Source organism: Rhinopithecus bieti, unplaced genomic scaffold (assembly GCF_001698545.2).
Source record: "Rhinopithecus bieti isolate Rb0 unplaced genomic scaffold, ASM169854v2 scaffold_66246, whole genome shotgun sequence".
NCBI classification, from domain to species: Eukaryota; Metazoa; Chordata; class Mammalia; order Primates; family Cercopithecidae; genus Rhinopithecus; species Rhinopithecus bieti.
Window position 1 is genome coordinate 786,486 of NW_016826110.1, and position 18,852 is coordinate 805,337.

At 35.7% G+C, this 18,852-nt stretch overlaps 1 protein-coding gene across 7 annotated transcripts in view; it reads right to left on the reverse strand.

Moving 5' to 3' along the window:
* The window catches only part of CLCN3 (Cl-/H+ antiporter 3), a 111,118-nt gene that overhangs the window by 30,436 nt on the left and 61,830 nt on the right, over positions 1-18,852 (reverse strand). For all 7 annotated transcript variants that reach the window (XM_017863297.1, XM_017863299.1, XM_017863298.1 and 4 more), the window contains 5 exons: positions 12,508-12,665; positions 6,434-6,533; positions 4,951-5,138; positions 3,520-3,642; positions 1,888-2,094 (listed from right to left, as the gene is read on the reverse strand). In XM_017863297.1, coding sequence (XP_017718786.1) covers positions 1,888-2,094; positions 3,520-3,642; positions 4,951-5,138; positions 6,434-6,533; positions 12,508-12,665 — 776 coding nt within the window. The remainder of the gene's footprint in view (positions 1-1,887; positions 2,095-3,519; positions 3,643-4,950; positions 5,139-6,433; positions 6,534-12,507; positions 12,666-18,852) is intronic.

Consider the following 18,852-nt stretch of genomic DNA (forward strand, 5'->3'; position numbering starts at 1 on the left):
AAAAAAAAAAATAAAATAAATAAATAAATAAATATTTGTTTTAATTAAATTGTTGGCATTAGAATGTAGACTCTGCTTATTTGGGGAGGAAAGGGAGCAAATTTAACCTCCTTTTTTCCCCCCCACTAAAAGGAATGCAAACATATTTATTTGACTGTCCTGATCCTGCATTTACAACCAAACACCTATGTATGTAAAACTCACATACACGTTTTAATCCATTTCATACGTATCTAAGAAGCATTTAATTTAAAAATATCAATGCTCGCTCCTCTTGTCTACACAAAACTATGGGACCTTAATGCTTTCAACTAACTGAATTCTTGCCATTTATATATACACTAAGGTAACAAAATAACAACATCTTAACATTAATCATTACAATACGAACATTAAAATTTAGGTAAACTTGATTTCTAAACATCTAATTATATTTTTTGAATTTAGAATAAAAGTCTTACCAAAAAAACATAAAGGTACAGCAGAAAGTAAAAGAACTGAATTGAGGAAGCAGGTGCTCTAGCTCCATCTTAGCCACTAACTTGCTACACTACAGGATGGTTTTAAGTTTTATTTTGAACACACACAAATATATACCCACACAGTCGTAAGGGCAGTAAGGTAGTACATAAAACCACAGACTGGAGTCAAAGATAAATGAATTTTAATCCACGTTCCGCCACTAACTAGGTATGTGGTCTTGGGCAAGTTAGTGAGCTGTTTCCAGCCCTAGTTTCCTAATCTATAAATGAGGATAACAGGGCCATATTAATAAATTACTGTGAAATTAAGTTTTAAAATCCAAGTAAAGTATCTGCCACAGTACTAGATACATAGAAAGGAATCAATAATGCTATTTTTGTTGTACAGTAAAGTACTGGAATCACAATTATTCAGAGATGAAACTATGACGATCTGAAGTATCCCACTTTTGGGATATCTATGGCCAATGCGAGGACAATATTTTAATGTGAACGTTAAAATGTACTAGAATTATTTCAACTGAAGATCAAACAGTTTGATAAAATATTCTACTTTTTTGGTTCTAGTACATAAAAAAACCCCAACAAGATGAAAAGGTTCTGCCAGTATTTAATGAGAGGTTTTTAAAAAAATTGTATCTAAAAAATCCGAAGATCTCTGTACCATCTAGGGCTGTAGATTTAGATTCGGAAAATAGGAAGGGACTGGGCTGCCAAAGTCTAGAGCTAATATAAAAGACTCAGGAAAATACTCAGCAATCTAGAAACATCAGAGGAAATACATAATATATACAAGGTATCAAGGTCTTGTAGAAGATCTCAGACTGGCCTAAAGAAACAGTAAAGGAAATTGCCTTAAACAATCAAATGAAAAGGATTTCCTGCAATCTTTTTAATATGTGAATTTCTGATTTAAACTTCAAGAGCTTCTAAAGGCCCTCAGAACTTCCCCCACGGCACTGGATAGCATTTTTCATATCACACATCACTGACACTGGCACCAGATGCTGCCTCCAGGAGGAAAACACAGCTATTAAGGTTTCCCAACCTCTTAATGTTGAAAGCAAGAGTAAAAAACAAAGCTAAGCTTAGAAAACATTTCAGAAGAGGAAAGATGTAAGGTAAACTGAAAACAGGAAGATCTTCAAGAAATGCAACTGAAACCCAATGGACACCAGCTGTCTATCTATAAAGTTTCTCTAAAATGTAAGACTAACTGAGCAGCACTGGGAATGGATTCCAGAAAGATGTTATAGAGTATTCAGGAAAAACAAAAGAAGCACACATTAATCTCAACATTTTTTATCTGAATACAGAATTTATTATTTTTACACGAAGAAATTCTTTAAAATAAACACTATACAACATACATTTTTCAGTCAAATTAACTATAAAAGACACTTACCTCCCTTTTTTTAGCTTCGTTTGTGCTATACTTTGGAAAGAGGTAGGAAAAGATATTTCCACAGCAACAGGCAACATGTACCAGGGGACCTTCTTTTCCTAAACTCAAACCTGATGCCACAGCCAGGACTAATGTGATGGTTTTAATCATTAAAGTCCATTTTCCCAAGTAACCTCTGATGATGAATCCACTTAAAATAGTTTTAATCTACAAGGCAAAGATTAAGGCAGCTTAATGTTCTTTAAGAAACATAAGAATATAACAAATCCAAGTTATTTTCTTGTTTTATGCACAAAAACGACCTTGCAAATTTTAGCAGCCTACAGAAACATGTACAGATAATTTTTTAAAAACTTTACCTATTATGCTACATATGATAAATTGATATTATAATCTAATTCTCTACCCAAGAAAGGAGAGAGGGTTACTCCATCTCAGGAACAAGATCCAAATATCAGGCCATGTTAAAAGGAATACAGACCTTAATTATAAGGATTGTAATTACACAAGCAAAAAAAAAAAAAGGCAAATTTGAATATTAATATTTTAAATATATTTTGGACATTATGTTAGAAATAATATGTTTTCTCTAAGTACTATAATTATGTGGAATAGTTTTTTATATATCAAGAAGGATGAATGACAACTGTTATATACTGCATGATACTGCTTTTTATGAAAGATACTCTTAATACAACCTTAAAGATCACTACAATTTCATTTTAAAAAGAAATGTATTAGGAAAAGTTGGTAACTTATTTAACTACAGAAAATAAGAGAGAAAAGAAATAAGTTCAAAACAAGTTCAATCAATCCTCTGTATAACTCTACTCCATTGTGATGAAAAATAAAACCCAAAAGTTTATATTACTGACCCACTGTGATTAACCACTTTCTCAAAGTATAAAATGGCCAAATTCAAGAATACATCTAATCAAAAGGTAATTATAAAAAGAGAATGAACGAATCAAAATCAGGGTCATAGCCAGGTGCGGTGGCTCACACCTGTAATTCCAGCACTTTGGGAGGCTGAGGCAGGTGATCACTTGAGGTCAGGAGTTTGAGACCAGCCTGGCCAATATGGTGAAACCCCATCTCTACTAAAAAAAAAAAAAATTGAAAAATTAGCTGGCCATGGTGACACGTGCCTGCAATCACAGCTACTCAGGAGGCTAAGACACAAGAATTGCTTGAGCCTGGGATGCAGAGGTAGCGATGAGCTGAGATCGCGCCACTGCACTCCAATCTGGGTGACAGAGCAAGACTCATTCTCCAAAAACAAAAAAATCAGGGTCATAATAGCAAAATAACAACTAATCCATCAAAGACTGTTAGGTCACAAGACAGTTCTTCCAGGCTCCTGATGTTTAACTAAATCTTCTGAAAATTTGCCTAGTCATGTGTTAAATTAGTGGTGAGAGAAAAAAAAATCAACCTCCATAGTAAATGATCAAATGACTATAGGGAAAAATTTTCAAGTTTTCAATTTTAAAGCTTATATTTTAAAAAAATTTTTTCATACTATGAACAAACTATCCCCTCCGTCCAGAAAAGCCAACTTCTATTATCACTAAGGGCAAAAAGTTAAGCACCATAATAATGTTTAATGACACTAAATATTACTTGGCTTACCTCTGGAATTCCAGAGCCACAGGCATATGGAGCAAATACCTTTACCAGGGAAACTGCAAGAAAGGCAAAACTCAAGGCCCAGAAGATGTACATTATGTAGTTCATGATGTAAGAACCAGGACCCTAAAAAGAAAATAGTTCAAGAGTATGAATTTAATTTACATTGCACCTCTAATGCAAATGCTTGTCACAAGAAACTTCAGTAAATGGCCAGGCGTGGTGGCTCATGCCTGTAATCCCAGCACTGGGAGGTTGAGGCGGGTGGATAACCTGAGGTCAGGAGTTCGAGACTAGCTTGGCCAACATGGTGAAACCCCATTGCTACTAAACATACAAAAATTAACCAGGCATGGTGGCGCACGCCTGTAATACCAGTTACCCGGTAGGCTGAGACAGAAGAATCGTTTAACCTTCAGAAGCAGAGGTTGCAGTGAGCCGAGATCATGCCACTGCACTCCAGCCTGGGCAGCAGAGTGAGACTCCACCCCCGCCACCAAAAAAAAAAAAAAAAAAAAAAGAACAGAAAAGAAGCTTCAGTAAAATGTGTAAAAGTCTCCTGGTTTATTTCCACAATAATAAATACTTTATATGAACAAAATATTTAAGTAGAATCCAAAATTAATGCCTATATATACAAGGAGTCGTGAGCCCATTTAATCTTTTTCCTAATCCCTAAAGTCTTGGGACCAAGACATCTCAGCTATACTCAATCTCTGCCTACAAACCACTTTTTGGAAACAATGGTGAAAACAAATTGTAACAGCACTCAGATTTCATTATGCTGCAACTCTCCAGAAGATCATTAAACTCAATTCAATTAAGCCAGGTGAGAAACAGCATACTACTCATGTTACCGCAAATATATACATTTTAGCTCTCAAGTTCAGCTAAAACAAAATTTAAAAAAATATATCCATGTCATCATGTAAAAAAAAAATATAATATCCTAAGTTCTAAAATGTTCTTTGTAGATCATAGTAAATTAATCATGTAAATGCTATAATGCCACAAATAAAAATCTCTGTTGTCTTCAATGTATCTCTACGTAAAAGGTTGATTTTACTAAATTATTTGATAATCATACTTTCATAATTCAAACTTCCCAATCTTAGTAATACATTAGTTTTAATAACTTGACTTCTTAGTAACTTTACACAGATCTTACTGCAATAACTATCACTTCTTTTCTACTACAGCTCAAATATATTTGCATCACAATCCAGAGGATTTGTTATACGACTATGTATTAACCAATACAAAAGCTTCTTGAAACAATACTGCACTTAATTATTTCTTGCTGCAATGTGTTGAGGGTGGATCCATTTAATGTGTATGCAATCATCTAATATGTGATTAATTCTATAATTAAATGAACTGGAAACATTTTGCTGTATCAATTATTAATTCACCTTGAGATAAAGCAAGACTTACCTCTGCTTGACCTATGATTAATTCTGCCCATGTTTTCCACTGTGGACATTTATCCCTCTCTTCAAATGTTGTTTCATTAGATCCCCAACAGCACTGTTCGTGGTTGTACCACAACGCACTAAGGCAAATGCCTTCCTTTAGGTCAGTCATCCAATCAGCAGCAATGTCTATTAATCCGGCCAACGCCCCTGTAAAAATATGTTGGGGATGGTAAAAAAAAAAAAAAAAAAGTCAATTTTTTTGGGAGTCGAGAACAATCTAGTTAGAAGGCAAGTGGAAAGCAGGAGACTCCTAAATAAAGGGTCATTTACGAACTATATATACATTTAAGATCTTCAAATTTTAGTTATAAACATATTTTAAAACTGTAAACAGTTTTTTTTTACAATAAAATTGCTATTTTGTTTGGAATTTTAAAAGTTACATCATTCAAATTAATTGTGATCGGAAAACAGTGTTTAAAAGATACTAAAATATCTTCAAAAGACAACTACTTGGCAGGAGGTTCACAAATCTAATTTTCAATCGATAATTAACAGACTTATGAATGATGTCAATCTCATTAAAATTTAACATCCATTAGAAATAATTCCTGAAACTCACAGAAGTAATATTTATATTTCTCTTAAATTACAGAAAACCATACATCAAGATTATTTTACAGGGAGAATATAAAAAATTCACAAATTTATGGTCAAATCTGGGTCCTTCTTATATAAAAAGATCAGTGGGTTACATACACAGAGGCCATAAAATTATTATGTATGCCAATGAGAATTATCAGTACTTTATTCTCTACAAAAATTTTAATTTTTGTGGTCTTCTGAACATAATCTGTCATCATGGAAGCTGAAAGTGATTATAACAGTGCTTAATACTTGTTTTCAGGTCCTTAACAGCTCTTTCTTAAAATCTCACACATTGAAACTTTGTGGCCATGCTGCATAGCATGATGAAGGGGATAGGTCTTGAGCTAGAAGGCTTTAATTCAAATCCTGGTTTAGCCATTTACTAAGCTGTATGACCTCAGTCAGACTAAGTTACTTTTCTTCTGCTTCAGTCTCCTCATCTGTAAAATGGTGATAATGACAGCACTGGCACCATAGGATTGCGGTGAGGTTTAAATACATATAAAGTTTTTAGAACAGTGTACGACACATAGGAAACACTCAATATTAGCTATTTATTATGATGTTAACATCAAAAGATACTTTATTGATCATCTGATCCAAAACACTTATTTTACAGATATAGAAACTGAGTATAGAAAGATCAACCAAGCTGGATAAACACGTAAAGTGGCAGAGCCAAGACTAAACGTGGAAGCCTCTTGCCTCTTAGTCTTATATTTAAGATTTTTTGAAGAAGAGAAACAAATGCTTTTTAAAATCCAATGGTACCTGAGAAAAAATTGAGGGAAGGAGGGAAGAACAATTTATACTTCTGTTAACTAAAAAAGGATTTCTAGAAAAATTTTCTTTACCTGATGCCAATCCTGTTAGTGTTACTACTAGCCATCCTGACCACGCGTCATACAAACTTTTTGTCATTTCCCATGCTGATTCTTTCTTTTTGCTGTTGATCTGAAATTAGAAATGTTTATGCTTCATTTTTCCAACTATGAATAGAAGCCACAATTCTAGAATCTAGCAATTTTTCTCATTTACCATACATAGAACAGTAATTTCTGAACTAGTCTCTGGCAAAATCACTACATTACAGACAGTTGTTATACCTGTAAACCAGACTACATGTCTTCACCCAAGATCTGCTTTTACTTTTTATTAAAAAAGTTTTTTTCTTTTAATAAATGAGGCAGGGCCTCGTTATGTTGGCTAGGATGGTCTCGAACTTCTGAGCTCAAATGATCCACCTGCCTCCGGCTCCCAAAGTGCTGGGATTACAGGTGTAGCCACCGTGCCCAGCCAAGATCTGCATTTTAATAAGAACCTTGAGATTTGAGTACAAAGGGTCCATAAGCTATATAAAATCTGACCTAGATTGTTTTAAATTGAATCAAATTTGAACTTCAGTTGGTACACATAACTATCTTTTACATATGTCTTCTATAAGACAATATGGTTTGAATTATCAGTCATTCTCTGGTCCTAGCAGTTAAGTAGATTATAATGTTCTTTAAAAGACAGGATCTGTGTATAATAATACCATGTCCATAAATACAATGTATTATAGAATAATCATGTGGACAAACGGACCCCCCAAAACTTATAGGCTTTTTAATATGCAGGTTTGGAGAGCTCTGATCCCACTGGTAGAATCTGGAGGCTCTTTCTTTACTGTGTAAGGCAAAAGTGTCCTCTACTGAATATAGTGTAGGAAGTTAGGAGATTAACAAGAGTAATAGATTTGATCCAGATCTCACTATACTAAAACACAAGAAGGTAAGTCTCACCTCTCTTACTAAGAATGTACTTCTAAACCTAAATTCCTTACTAGTCAACACCTCTCTTCTGTTCTACTAGGATTGTTGCTTTAAAAAGCCGTATCTTCGGATGGGCACGGTGGCTCATGCTTGTAATCCCAACACTTTGGGAGGCCGAGGCGGGTGGATCACGAGGTCAGGAGTTCGAGACCAGTCTGGCCAACACAGCGAAACCCCATCTCTACTAAAAATACAAAACTTAGCTGGGTGTGGTGGTGGGTGTCTGTAATCCCAGCTACTTGGGAAGCTGAGGCAAGAGAATCACTTGAACCCGGGAGGTGGAGGTGGCAGTGAGCTGAGATCATGCCATTGCACTCCAGCCTGGGCAACAGAGCTAGACTCCATCTAAAAAAAAAAAGCCATATTTTCAGCCCAGGACTTCAGTGCTCAACTGTTCTGAAGGAGGGCTAGAGCTGGAATTCAATGACCCAGTCTATTTCAAGCATCGGGTCTATTTGAAGTCACAATGCCCCACTAAAATGACATAGTAAGTTCTAAGTTGAACAAGGCAATTTTATCCCTTCTACCCTATAAGCAACCAAACACAGATATTAACCATTCTTTAGAATTAGAAATAGGTTATTTCTTTCAAAAATAATCACTAAACTCCATGTTGCTTTTCCTCAATAAAAATAAATAATGTGTAAGAAAACATGATAACATTAAGCCGTTTTCAGACTGAGTCACCGCTGTTTTCTTTATATAACTGCTTGCACAGCACCACAGTCAGTCATTTAAATAGTTGCTTGATGGAGTGTACCAAGTAAAAAAGAATCATCACCATTCCTAAAATCTGAAAATCGTTTAAATATTCATCAATACAGCATCAGATAAATAAATTGCAGTATACCTATGTAATGAAAAATTCTGCAGCAATTTAAAAAGGATGAGATACATGTAGTATTATGCAGGAAAAAAGCAAGATGGCTAAAAGTATGCTAAAAGACAGGAATATAAATATTCATGCTTATATTTTTAAAAATCAGAAGATAAACCATAAAGGTATAAATGCAAATTATTATAAGGGGAGGAAGACAATGGGTTGGATGGGACAGAGAAAGAAACTAGACTTCTTTGAACATACCTGCTTTGTACATTTAACTTTGAACCATGGAAATACTTCATATATGTATAATAAAACAAAACTAAATCTAAAAAGCAAACCTTAAAATTTGAAATAAAGTTAAATGAATCGAAGGTGCATCTAACCGGTAACATAACGCCACAGAAGAAACTATTCCAAGGGACTTTACAACAAAGTAATTTGTAGGTGTAACTGTGGTGGAATAAATAAAGGATAGGCCAGACGCAGTGGCTCTTGCCTGTAATCTCTGCACTTTGGAAAGCAAAGGCAGGAGAACGGTTTGAGGCCAGAAGTTTCAGACCAGCCTGGGTAACACAGGAAGACCCAGTCTCTTTAAAAAATAAAAAATAAAAAAAAAAAAAGGCCAGACGCAGTGGCTCACGCCTGTAATCCCAGCACTTTGGGAGGCCGAGACGGGCGGATCACGAGGTCAGGAGATCGAGACCATCCTGGCTAACACAGTGAAACCCCGTCTCTACTAAAAATACAAAATATTAGCCGGGCGTGCCGGCGGGCACCTGTAGTCCCAGCTACTAGGGAGACTGAGGCAGGAGAAGAATGGTGTGACCCCGGGAGGCGGAGCTTGCAGTGAGCCGAGATCGCACCACTGCACTCCAGCCTGGGAGACAGCGAGACTCTGTCTCAAAAAAAAAAAAATTAGCCAGGCATGGTGGTGTGCACCTGCAGTCCCAGCTACCCAGGAGGCTGGAGGCAGATTACCTAAAATATTTCAGTAGGTATATTGTTGGAGATGGTGTTGGTACTGTTATTCTGACAATGTTGTATGTGTGTATTATGAGGTAAATGAAATGACTACGTTTGTGATGTTCAGGTTTTTGGCATGACTTAAAGGAAAAGCAAATTTTAGAACTAGAGGTTTAGCCCCATAGTCATGAATTCAAATTAGAAGAGTCATATACACTTAGGAGGCTAGAAACAATAGCCAACCCAGAAGCAACAATTATCACCTACTGCCCAGATTGTACCTATATTATATTTTCCTTCAACGGAATCAGAGAGCTCCCTGGCGAAATGGCTGATTTCAGGTTTGCTGCAGGAAATGTTTATGATGAATCAGGATTAGGATTAGGATTATCTAAGGACATGACAAAGGACACAGACAGCAAACTAAATAAGCTCCCACTAATCTAAAATGGAATAACATGAACATCAATAAGAATAATAACAGTGATGATTAAAACACAAATATGCTTAAAACCATGAGTCCATGAAGACACAGAAACAAACAACAACCAAACAAGCAAAAAATCTCATTGGTCAATTTTGAGGATGCTAAGGAACCTAGTATTTCAAGGTATCTCCCTTTCCTGTACCATCTTTACTTCAGGGAATCCAAATGGTTGATGTGGGGTAAACTCTCTATAGAAATATGCAAGCTAATAAATAAAAAAGGAACAACAATTAAGCTGCAACCATTTTGTAAAATACTGAAATAGTAATATTTGAAATTACAGAATGTCAATTTGCTTCGAAATCATCTGGGGTAGGAAGGCTACAAGTGTAACAAAAAAGTTCACAGAAAAAAAGAATTCGATTGGGTATATGGCCTGACATAGAAAGACTTTAAAATTTAATGTAGGCCGGGAGCAGTGGCTCCCACCTGTAATCCCAACATTTTGGGAGGCTGAGACAGGTGGATCACTTGAGGCCAGGACTTTGAGACCTGCCTGGCCAACATGGCGAAACCCCATCTCTACTAAAACTACAAAAATTAGCCAGCGTGGTAGCGCACACCTGTAATCCGAGCGACTTGGGAGGCTGAAGCACAAGAATTGCTTGAGCCTGGAGGGCGGAGGTTGCAGAGAGTCGAGATTGCACCACTGCACTTCAGTCTGGGCAACACAGCAAGACTCTGCTCAAAATAATAATAATACTTTTTAAGAACAATAGTAAGTATATAAATGTGTGAAATTTTCCAGCTTTAAAAAACTTCATTTATACAATAAGCATGGATCAAAATATTGAAAAATATTTGATTGGTCTAGGAAGAGAGATGATTGATAAAATTAGCTAGGACACATACTGGCTACTTCATATATTGCTATACCATTTGCAATGTTTTCAAGGACTGTACACTACCTATCTACATACTCAGAGAAAAAAGTGGTTTTTGTTTGTTTTGGAGGGTGACAGGGTCTTGCTCTATCACCCAGGTTGGAGGGCAGTGGTGCAATCATAATTCACTGTAACTTAGAACTCCCAGGCTCAAGGGATCCTCCCACCTCAGCCTTCCGAGTAGCTAGGAACACAGGCACAAGACACTACACCCAGCTAATTTTTGCTTTGTTGTGTAGAGATAGAGTCTCCAAACTTGTTCAGGCTAGTCTCAAACTCCTGGGATCCAGCGATCCTCTGCCTCAACTTTCCAAAGCATTGGGATTACAGGCATGAGCCACTATGACCAGACTGTTTTGGTTTCCTTTGATCTCAATTTTCTCTAAGATTTTATGAACATAGTGTCACAGTTACTATGTTATATACTATGTTACTATTTTTTATTTTTAAAAATTCTCAGTTTTAGTGTCTAATATGGTAAATATCCATTGATAAAAACCACATAAACGAAGGCTCCTTGGGGCTATTCAATATTTTTTAAGAGTTTAAAGAGGATCTGAGACCAAAACATTTAAGAATCATTAGATTAAAGCACTGATTTCATGTATTATATTTTATTTTTAGATATGCCCTAAAGGTAAATATCATCTGATGAATCTCAGAAGCTGTACCTATCATAAACAATATAATTTAAATTTTAGGTTTCACACACATATACATTAATATGGAAGCTTATAATTTGTGTAAATAGTCATTGTCATTGACAAGTAAATTTCCAACACCAAAATTATACAGGGCCTTTTGAGATTTGGAATTTTATTTTTCAAAAAGATTTTCTACTCTGGGAGGCTGAGGTCAGCCAATCACTTGAGGCCAGGAGTTTGAGACTAGCCTGGCGAAATGGAGAAATTTCATCTCTACTAAAAATACAAAAATTAGCTTGGCATGATGGCACACACCTATAATTCCAGCTACTCAGGAGGCTGAGTACAAGAATCGCTTGAACCTGGGAGGCAGAGGCTGCAGTGAGCTAAGATTGCACCATTGCAATCCAGTCTGGGCAACAGAATGGGTGATAGTCTCAAAAAAAAGAAAAAAAAAATTTTTTTTTTTTTAAAAAACGTGTTTTGTTTAAAAACTAGCCAGGCATGGTGGCACATGTTTGTAATCCCAGCTACTCAGGAGGCTGAGGCAGGAGAATTGCTTGAATCCAGGAGGTGGAGATTGCAGTGAGCCAAGATCACACCACTACACTCCAGCCTGGGCAGAAGAGTGAGACTCCGTCTCAAAAATAAATAAATAAATACAAAATAAAAAATGTATTTTGGATTACATTATCAATGTAAGTCATGACCACGAACAAAAAGGATCCATAAATTGTACTTTTATATGTTAAAGCCATTTTTTTAAAAAAAAACAGTAAAACATTACAACATTCAATAAGCTTTATTTGGGATCCAAGTTGAGAAATATCTCAGAATCAAATACTGGGAAAAGAGGTAAAAGAAAACAGCAAAATCCCACAAAACTATCTGCCCCTAATAGATTTCTTCTTTTTCCATAGGTAAGAGTTATGCAATGACTTTCCTTTTTTGCCTTAGCTGGTGGGTTGCTCAAAGGCAAAAATCATGCTGATCTCCATATCTTGAACTTGGCTTGTTCTTCCCCCCAACTCCTGTGCTGTATTTTTCCCTTTCCTTCTTATTTTGACATCTTATTGTATTTCCTTGTTTTTTAGCTACCTGAAATCCTTTCTGGAAAGATACAGGGTATGAGTAAACTAAAAAAATTAAACCTAGAAGAAGAAAAAAACATGAACCACATATGAAATGAAGACATTTACTTATATTAAATGTAAACATATTTTGGCAGCCTGAGATCACTGGCAGAAATACACTATTAAAAGATCTAATTATGCACTATATTTTTTAAAATTTTTACTAAAAACACTTACCCGTCTATGCCTTTCTCTGTCTTTACATTTTTCTCGCACCCAATCAATAGTATGGAAATCATCATATGTACCAACACCTGGAATTGGTTCATCCAAAAGATCCAGTAAATGTGTAGAACTGTTAATGCTGCCTCCATTTGTCATTGTATAATGAGTTCCTACACAAGAAAAAAGGAAAGATGAGTATGTTTTAGAAGACACAATCGTGAGCTAAGTGACCTTCTTAGAAGTTCATTATTAAGTCATGCAGAAATAATATCACTTGAAATCATTTCAGTTAGAGAAAATGTTGAGAAAATTATCCAAAACTTGGAAATAAGGCCAAAATACTATGGCATGTCCTTTTAAAGTTAAATCTGAGTGTCAACAATTAGCCTGCATAATAGTCACCTGATGCTCTGGAGAATTTTGAAGACTATTCCGATTAGGGAATAGACTCTGTAAAATTAGAAAATGACTTGTAAAGGATAAATCGAAAATAGTAATTTTTATCTGGTAAAATGCAAATGAATTCCGTCCAGTAGAAAAAATAACCCTTAGAGTGGTGGTTTTTGTTTTTGCCCTGTAAGAATTTGCTTTCTTTCACTGATGATACACACTTCATCTCACACATCCTCCTCTCAATCAGCCTTGTCATCAGGCAGGTTCCCTCATTAGAGTCAAATACACCTCTGACACATATTCACCATATATCTTACATGAGTATCACAGACTTGAGAAATGTATCAGGAAGGACATTAAAAGATAGCTCAAGAAAAAGAAATACAAGTGGCTTTTAAATATGAAAATAAGCTCAATCTAACACATAAAAAGAAACGCAAATCAAATCCACAATATCATTTCCCTCTATCAGATTAGTAAAGATGAAGTGTGTGAATGCACTAAGTTAGCAAACCTTTGGAGAAAGAAGTCCTATCACAAAATTAGTAGTTTAAGTATGAAATGGAATAATCCCTTTGGGAAGGTGAAAGCTAATAAAATTTAATATACACAGATGCTCTTCAATCGAGCAAGTTCACTTCTAAGTTTTTTTTTTCTTGCAGCTACTCTTGCATAAATCCTTGAATAAACCCATAAATTATGCACAATGTGGGCAGAACATCTTACTATGTGCTACAGAAAGAAAACAAAAACATATTAATGCCAAAGTGCTTATAATCTAAAACGGGTTGGCAAAGAGCCAGAGAGTAAATATTTTAGGCTTTGGATGCCACACAGTTGCCACAACTCAATTCTGCCATAGTAGCACAAAAGAAATCATAGACAATATGTTCATGAATGAGTCTGAATGTGTTCCAATAAAACTTTATTTACAAAACAGGTGAAGGACAGGATTTGGCACATGGCTGATAGTTGCCAATTCCTGATCTAAAGTCTGTACAGCAGACTTTACAACTGAAGACTTCTATTAAGAATTTTTTTTTATATAAATAGCACTTTACAGTGTAGCAGATACAAAGATAATTAAAAAAAAACTACCCCTGACTTCCAGATGCAATATATTTTTATAATTACATTTCAAAATAAAGTTCAAATACTGAAGTTCCAAGGTTCCAATATTCTTTGACTACAATTCTAGTCATGTTACTTATATTTAATTTGTTAACAAAAAAAGAAATCTTGGGACTGTAGCACCTGGAACTAGGTGGATTAATCTAAGAAAACTTCCTAAAAAATATGAATTTTAAATTGTAATTTGAAATAAATTAGGCTATGGTTTCACAATGAGAATTATAGTTATACATTCCATGTTAGATACACTTAACACCTACTTCTGAAAGAAGAAACATATATGAGTATAGTCTGTAAAAGACAATTTATATTACTGTTAGAAAAAGAGTTTGGGCCAGGGACAGTGGCTCACACCTGTAATCCCAGCATTTTGGGAGGCTGAGATGGGTGGATTGCTTGAGCTCAGGAATTTGAGACCAGCTTGGGCAACATGGCAAAACCTCATCTCTACTAAAAATACAAAACAAACAAAAAAAAGCTGGGCATGATGGTATGTGGCTGCAGTCCCAGCTACTCAGTAGGCTAAGTTGGGAGAACTGCTTGAGCCCACGTTGGTTGTCACGCCACTGCATTTCAGCCGGGCCACAGAGGAGGACGCTGTCTCACAAAAAAAGGAAAAGAAAATAAAAAGAATTTAGAGTGTGAAAAACAGGCTGGGTAAGAAATATGATAATCCAAGTGAAAAATTATTAGACTTGACAGTGGAAGTAAAGAGATACAAGTATTTTGGGAAGCAGTTTGGAAATACCTATCAAAATATAAGGGTTCTACTTCTAGGAATTAATTCTACAAGTGCGCAAAGGCTTAAATATTTAATTGAACCACTATTTGTAATACTGAAAAATTCAAACCAATGGAAATGTCTCATCTATTTGTAATGAATGAAATCATGTAATTTATATATAATGCAGCAGTTAAAAAGAATAAGGTTGATCAATATATACTGGTATAAAAACTGGCTACAATACATGGCAGTTTTTTAGAAAGGGCCAGGTGTAGATCAGCATTTTTAATATGCAAATTACTGTGCAAAATTTATACAGTAATACACAGAATATAGAGAAAACAGTTTGACCAAACATGAGACAACATATTAATAAAGGTGGCTGGGCGCGGTGGCTCAAGCCTGTAATCCCAGCACTTTGGGAGGCCGAGACGGGCGGATCACGAGGTCAGGAGATCGAGACCATCCTGGCTAACACGGTGAAACCCCGTCTCTACTAAAAATACAAAAAAAAAAAACTAGCCGGGCGAGGTGGCGGGCGCCTGTAGTCCCAGCTACTCGGGAGGCTGAGGCAGGAGAATGGCGTAAACCCGGGAGGCGGAGCTTGCAGTGAGCTGAGATCTGGCCACTGCACTCCAGCCCGGGCGACAGAGCGAGACTCCACCTCAAAAAAAAAAAAAAAAAAAAAAAAGAAGTGTCAAAAGCAGAAAATGAACTTTCATTTTCTACTTTGTACTTACAGGTATACATATATGTAGAAGCAAACACAGTATTTTCATAGAACCATAGAGACAGCTATGAAAATAGAGAAATTCGAAAGAATCCAATCATCAATTAAGTAAAGAGAGCAATGAATTGTTACCAAAAGGCCCAGATTCTAGTCCTGGACAGCTGAGTAACTTTAGACAAGTCACCTTTAAATATTAAGTATCTATCAGCATCCTTGACAGTTGTATGATATATGCTACAGTTTATAATAAAGATACATAAACAAAGAAACATTTAAATTTCTTTCAAAGCACTATGAACTTTGAAAACCTCACACATAATTTCAAATAGGTGATTTTAGCATACGTGATTATAAATTACATCCTCAAATTATTTAGTAATGCAGATTTTAATGCCAAAAATTACCCAGAGTTTCTTATTGAAAATGTAACTAATTATTTGATATAGAATATAAGAAGTGGCACTCTATACTAATGTTTAAAAAAACACTGTAAAAATAAAACACAAGATATGTTTATTTTATTATAGGACTTTTAAGGAATGGAGCAAAATTACCAGACTACTCTTGCCATCTTTCTGGTTTAAACAAACGCATTCTCCTGTGTTTACAGATAAATAAAAAATTATATATGTTAAAGCCAAAATCTGAACTTTTCATAATCACTATAAACATTCTTAGACTAGAGCAAGAGATCATTTGAAATCAATTTGGGGGTGGGATAAGGGAGGAATGAACAAAGAACCACGATGCCAATACTATTAACTAATTTTATTACCGCTGAGATATAAGCCAAATAAACTATAGAGTAAGTTTTTTTTGATAATTCTAAGAGGCAGTAAGAAGAGACATGAATATAGAAGGGGATAATATTTTAAACAGTGTAATAGTACTAATAAGTGTTTGTTTGCTTCTACCAGGTCCAACAGGGTTCTCGCTTATCTCCCTATTTATTACTTTAAATGCCTTGGAAGCCCAGAGTGGTGGTCCACGTCTGTAATCCCAGCACTTTGGTAGGCTAAGGAGGACGGATAGATTGAGTTCAAGAGTTGCAGACCAGCCTGGGCAACATGGCAAAACACCATCTCTACAAAAACTAGCTGGGCATGGTGGTGTGCACCTGTAATCCCAGCTACTCAGGAGGCTGAACTGGGAGGACTGCTGGAGCCTGGGAAGTAGAGGCTGAAATGAGCTGTGATTACACCAATGCACTCCAGCCTGGGCGACAGAGCAAAACTCTGTCTCCAAAAAAAAAAAAAAGCGTACCTTGGAAAGGTGTAAAAGTTCTAAAAGGAGAGTGGCGCACTGATTTGAGTGTTTTAGCAGAAGTACTCCAAAAAATATATATAATAATAATTGATAGCATTCTTGGCCAAAGGTTTAAAGGCCCAATCCCTGCATCATGATGCCCATGTTCATTTACATACAACACATACTCAAAAGCTTAAACTTAAAGATTTAATAAAGCTCTTCCCCGCCTCCCTCATCCTAATTTTACGTAGTGACTTCCACTTTGTAAAAGCTACCTGAAAGGCCATACATTTTCTTGAGAAAAAGCAATTGGAGAATAAATATATAAGGAACACTTACAGTATCTTGACATATGTGAGAATCTCTGACTCTGCTTTCCACATAATATTAAAACTGATCATTTAGAAAATGCATTTGTAGGGAAGAATCAAAAGGCACTTATGACTTTCTGGTAAGATTTACAGTACTTCTGTGGTATTCTGACCAAAAATGCATAAAATGAATCTTACAAGGAAAAACCAGATACACCCAAACTAAGGGAAATTCTGCAAAATATATGGATTGTACTCTGCAAAAATGTCAAGATTATGAAAGATAAAGAACTGAGGAACTGTTCTAGATTAAAACAACTAAATGTAACATGTGCTCCAGGATTAGCTCCTAGACCAGGAAAAAAACCTTTTTTCTTTTGTACTAAAGGACACAGTGGGACAACTGGCATACTGGAAAATGGTCTGCGGATCATGTCATAGTATGGTATCAACGTAAACGTTCTGATTTTGAAAAGTGTAGAAGTGTACGGTAGCTACACAGAAGAAAATGCCCTTTCTTGAGGGAATACACACTGAAGTATTTAGGAATAAAAGCATGTTACATCTGCATTTTACTCTTTACATGGCTCAGAAAAAAATACATAGTGCATACATGCCCTGTATCTATATAAAATGCTACTTATTGCATATAATAGCATATACAGTACTTGGAGAATAGAGACATAATGAACAAACGTGGTAAAATATTAACATTTCAGGAACTGGGGTGACAGGTATATGGGATTCTTTGCACTATTTTTAAACTTCTGTAAGTCTAAAGTTACTTTAAGAAAAAGCCTACTATGAAATATTTTGCAAACTTTGTTTTCCCTCCTACATTGCCCTTCTCTGGGTACAGCTGAAGAAACATGGACTACTGATCTTATTCTCTTTATGCAAAAAATAAAAAGTGAAATTTCTATACCACTTAACATGTATCGGTAATACATCGCTAGCCCCACTTAAAGAATTTCCAGGCTATTTGCAGCATAAAGACAATAAGCAAACAAAACATACATCTCTCCAATAGACTTATGAATGACGAAGTGGAAAAGTACAGACTGCTGTTCTCACTTTTATGAGGTATAAAAAGGTACAGTAGTGCAATACACATTTACATCAGACATGTGTCTTGCTTTCAGTGACTTTCAAATAATTACTCTGTGGAAACTACTCTTAACATCTCAATTTACAGAACGATTCAGCAATTCAAAATCTCTGAAAACCAGAAAATTTTCAAACATCCAAACATTTACTTTAGTATGTGACATTTCAAATATTTCTCTTATAAATTTTATAATTTGTTCTGTCAAACATGGAAACCTATTCGAAAGGGAGGAAAAGGAAAATTTCTATCCTAAACTGGGGAGAAGTCACTGTATTTCTAATGTGAAAAGAAATTTTAAAGGTATTATGTTTTCTAACAATAACAATGGCTTTAAAATAATCCTATTGCACTGTTTCTTTGCATATAATTCTCTGAAACCTAGATTTGTGTAAGATATAACTTACAGTCAGGCACAGTGGCTCACGCTTGTAATCCCAGCACTTTGGGAGGCCGAAGTGGGTGGATCACAAGGTCAGGAGTTCAAGACCAGCCTGGCCAAGATGCTGAAACCCCGTCTCCACTATAAACACAAAAATGAGCTGGGCGTGGTGGAAGGCGCCTGTAATTCCAGCTATTCAGGAGGCTGAGGCAGGAGAATTGCTTGAATCTGGGAGATGAAAGTTGCAGTTAGCCGAGATTGCACCACTGCACTCTAGCCTGGGCAACAGAGCAAGACTCTGTCTCAAAAAAAAAAAAAAAAAAAAAAAAAAAA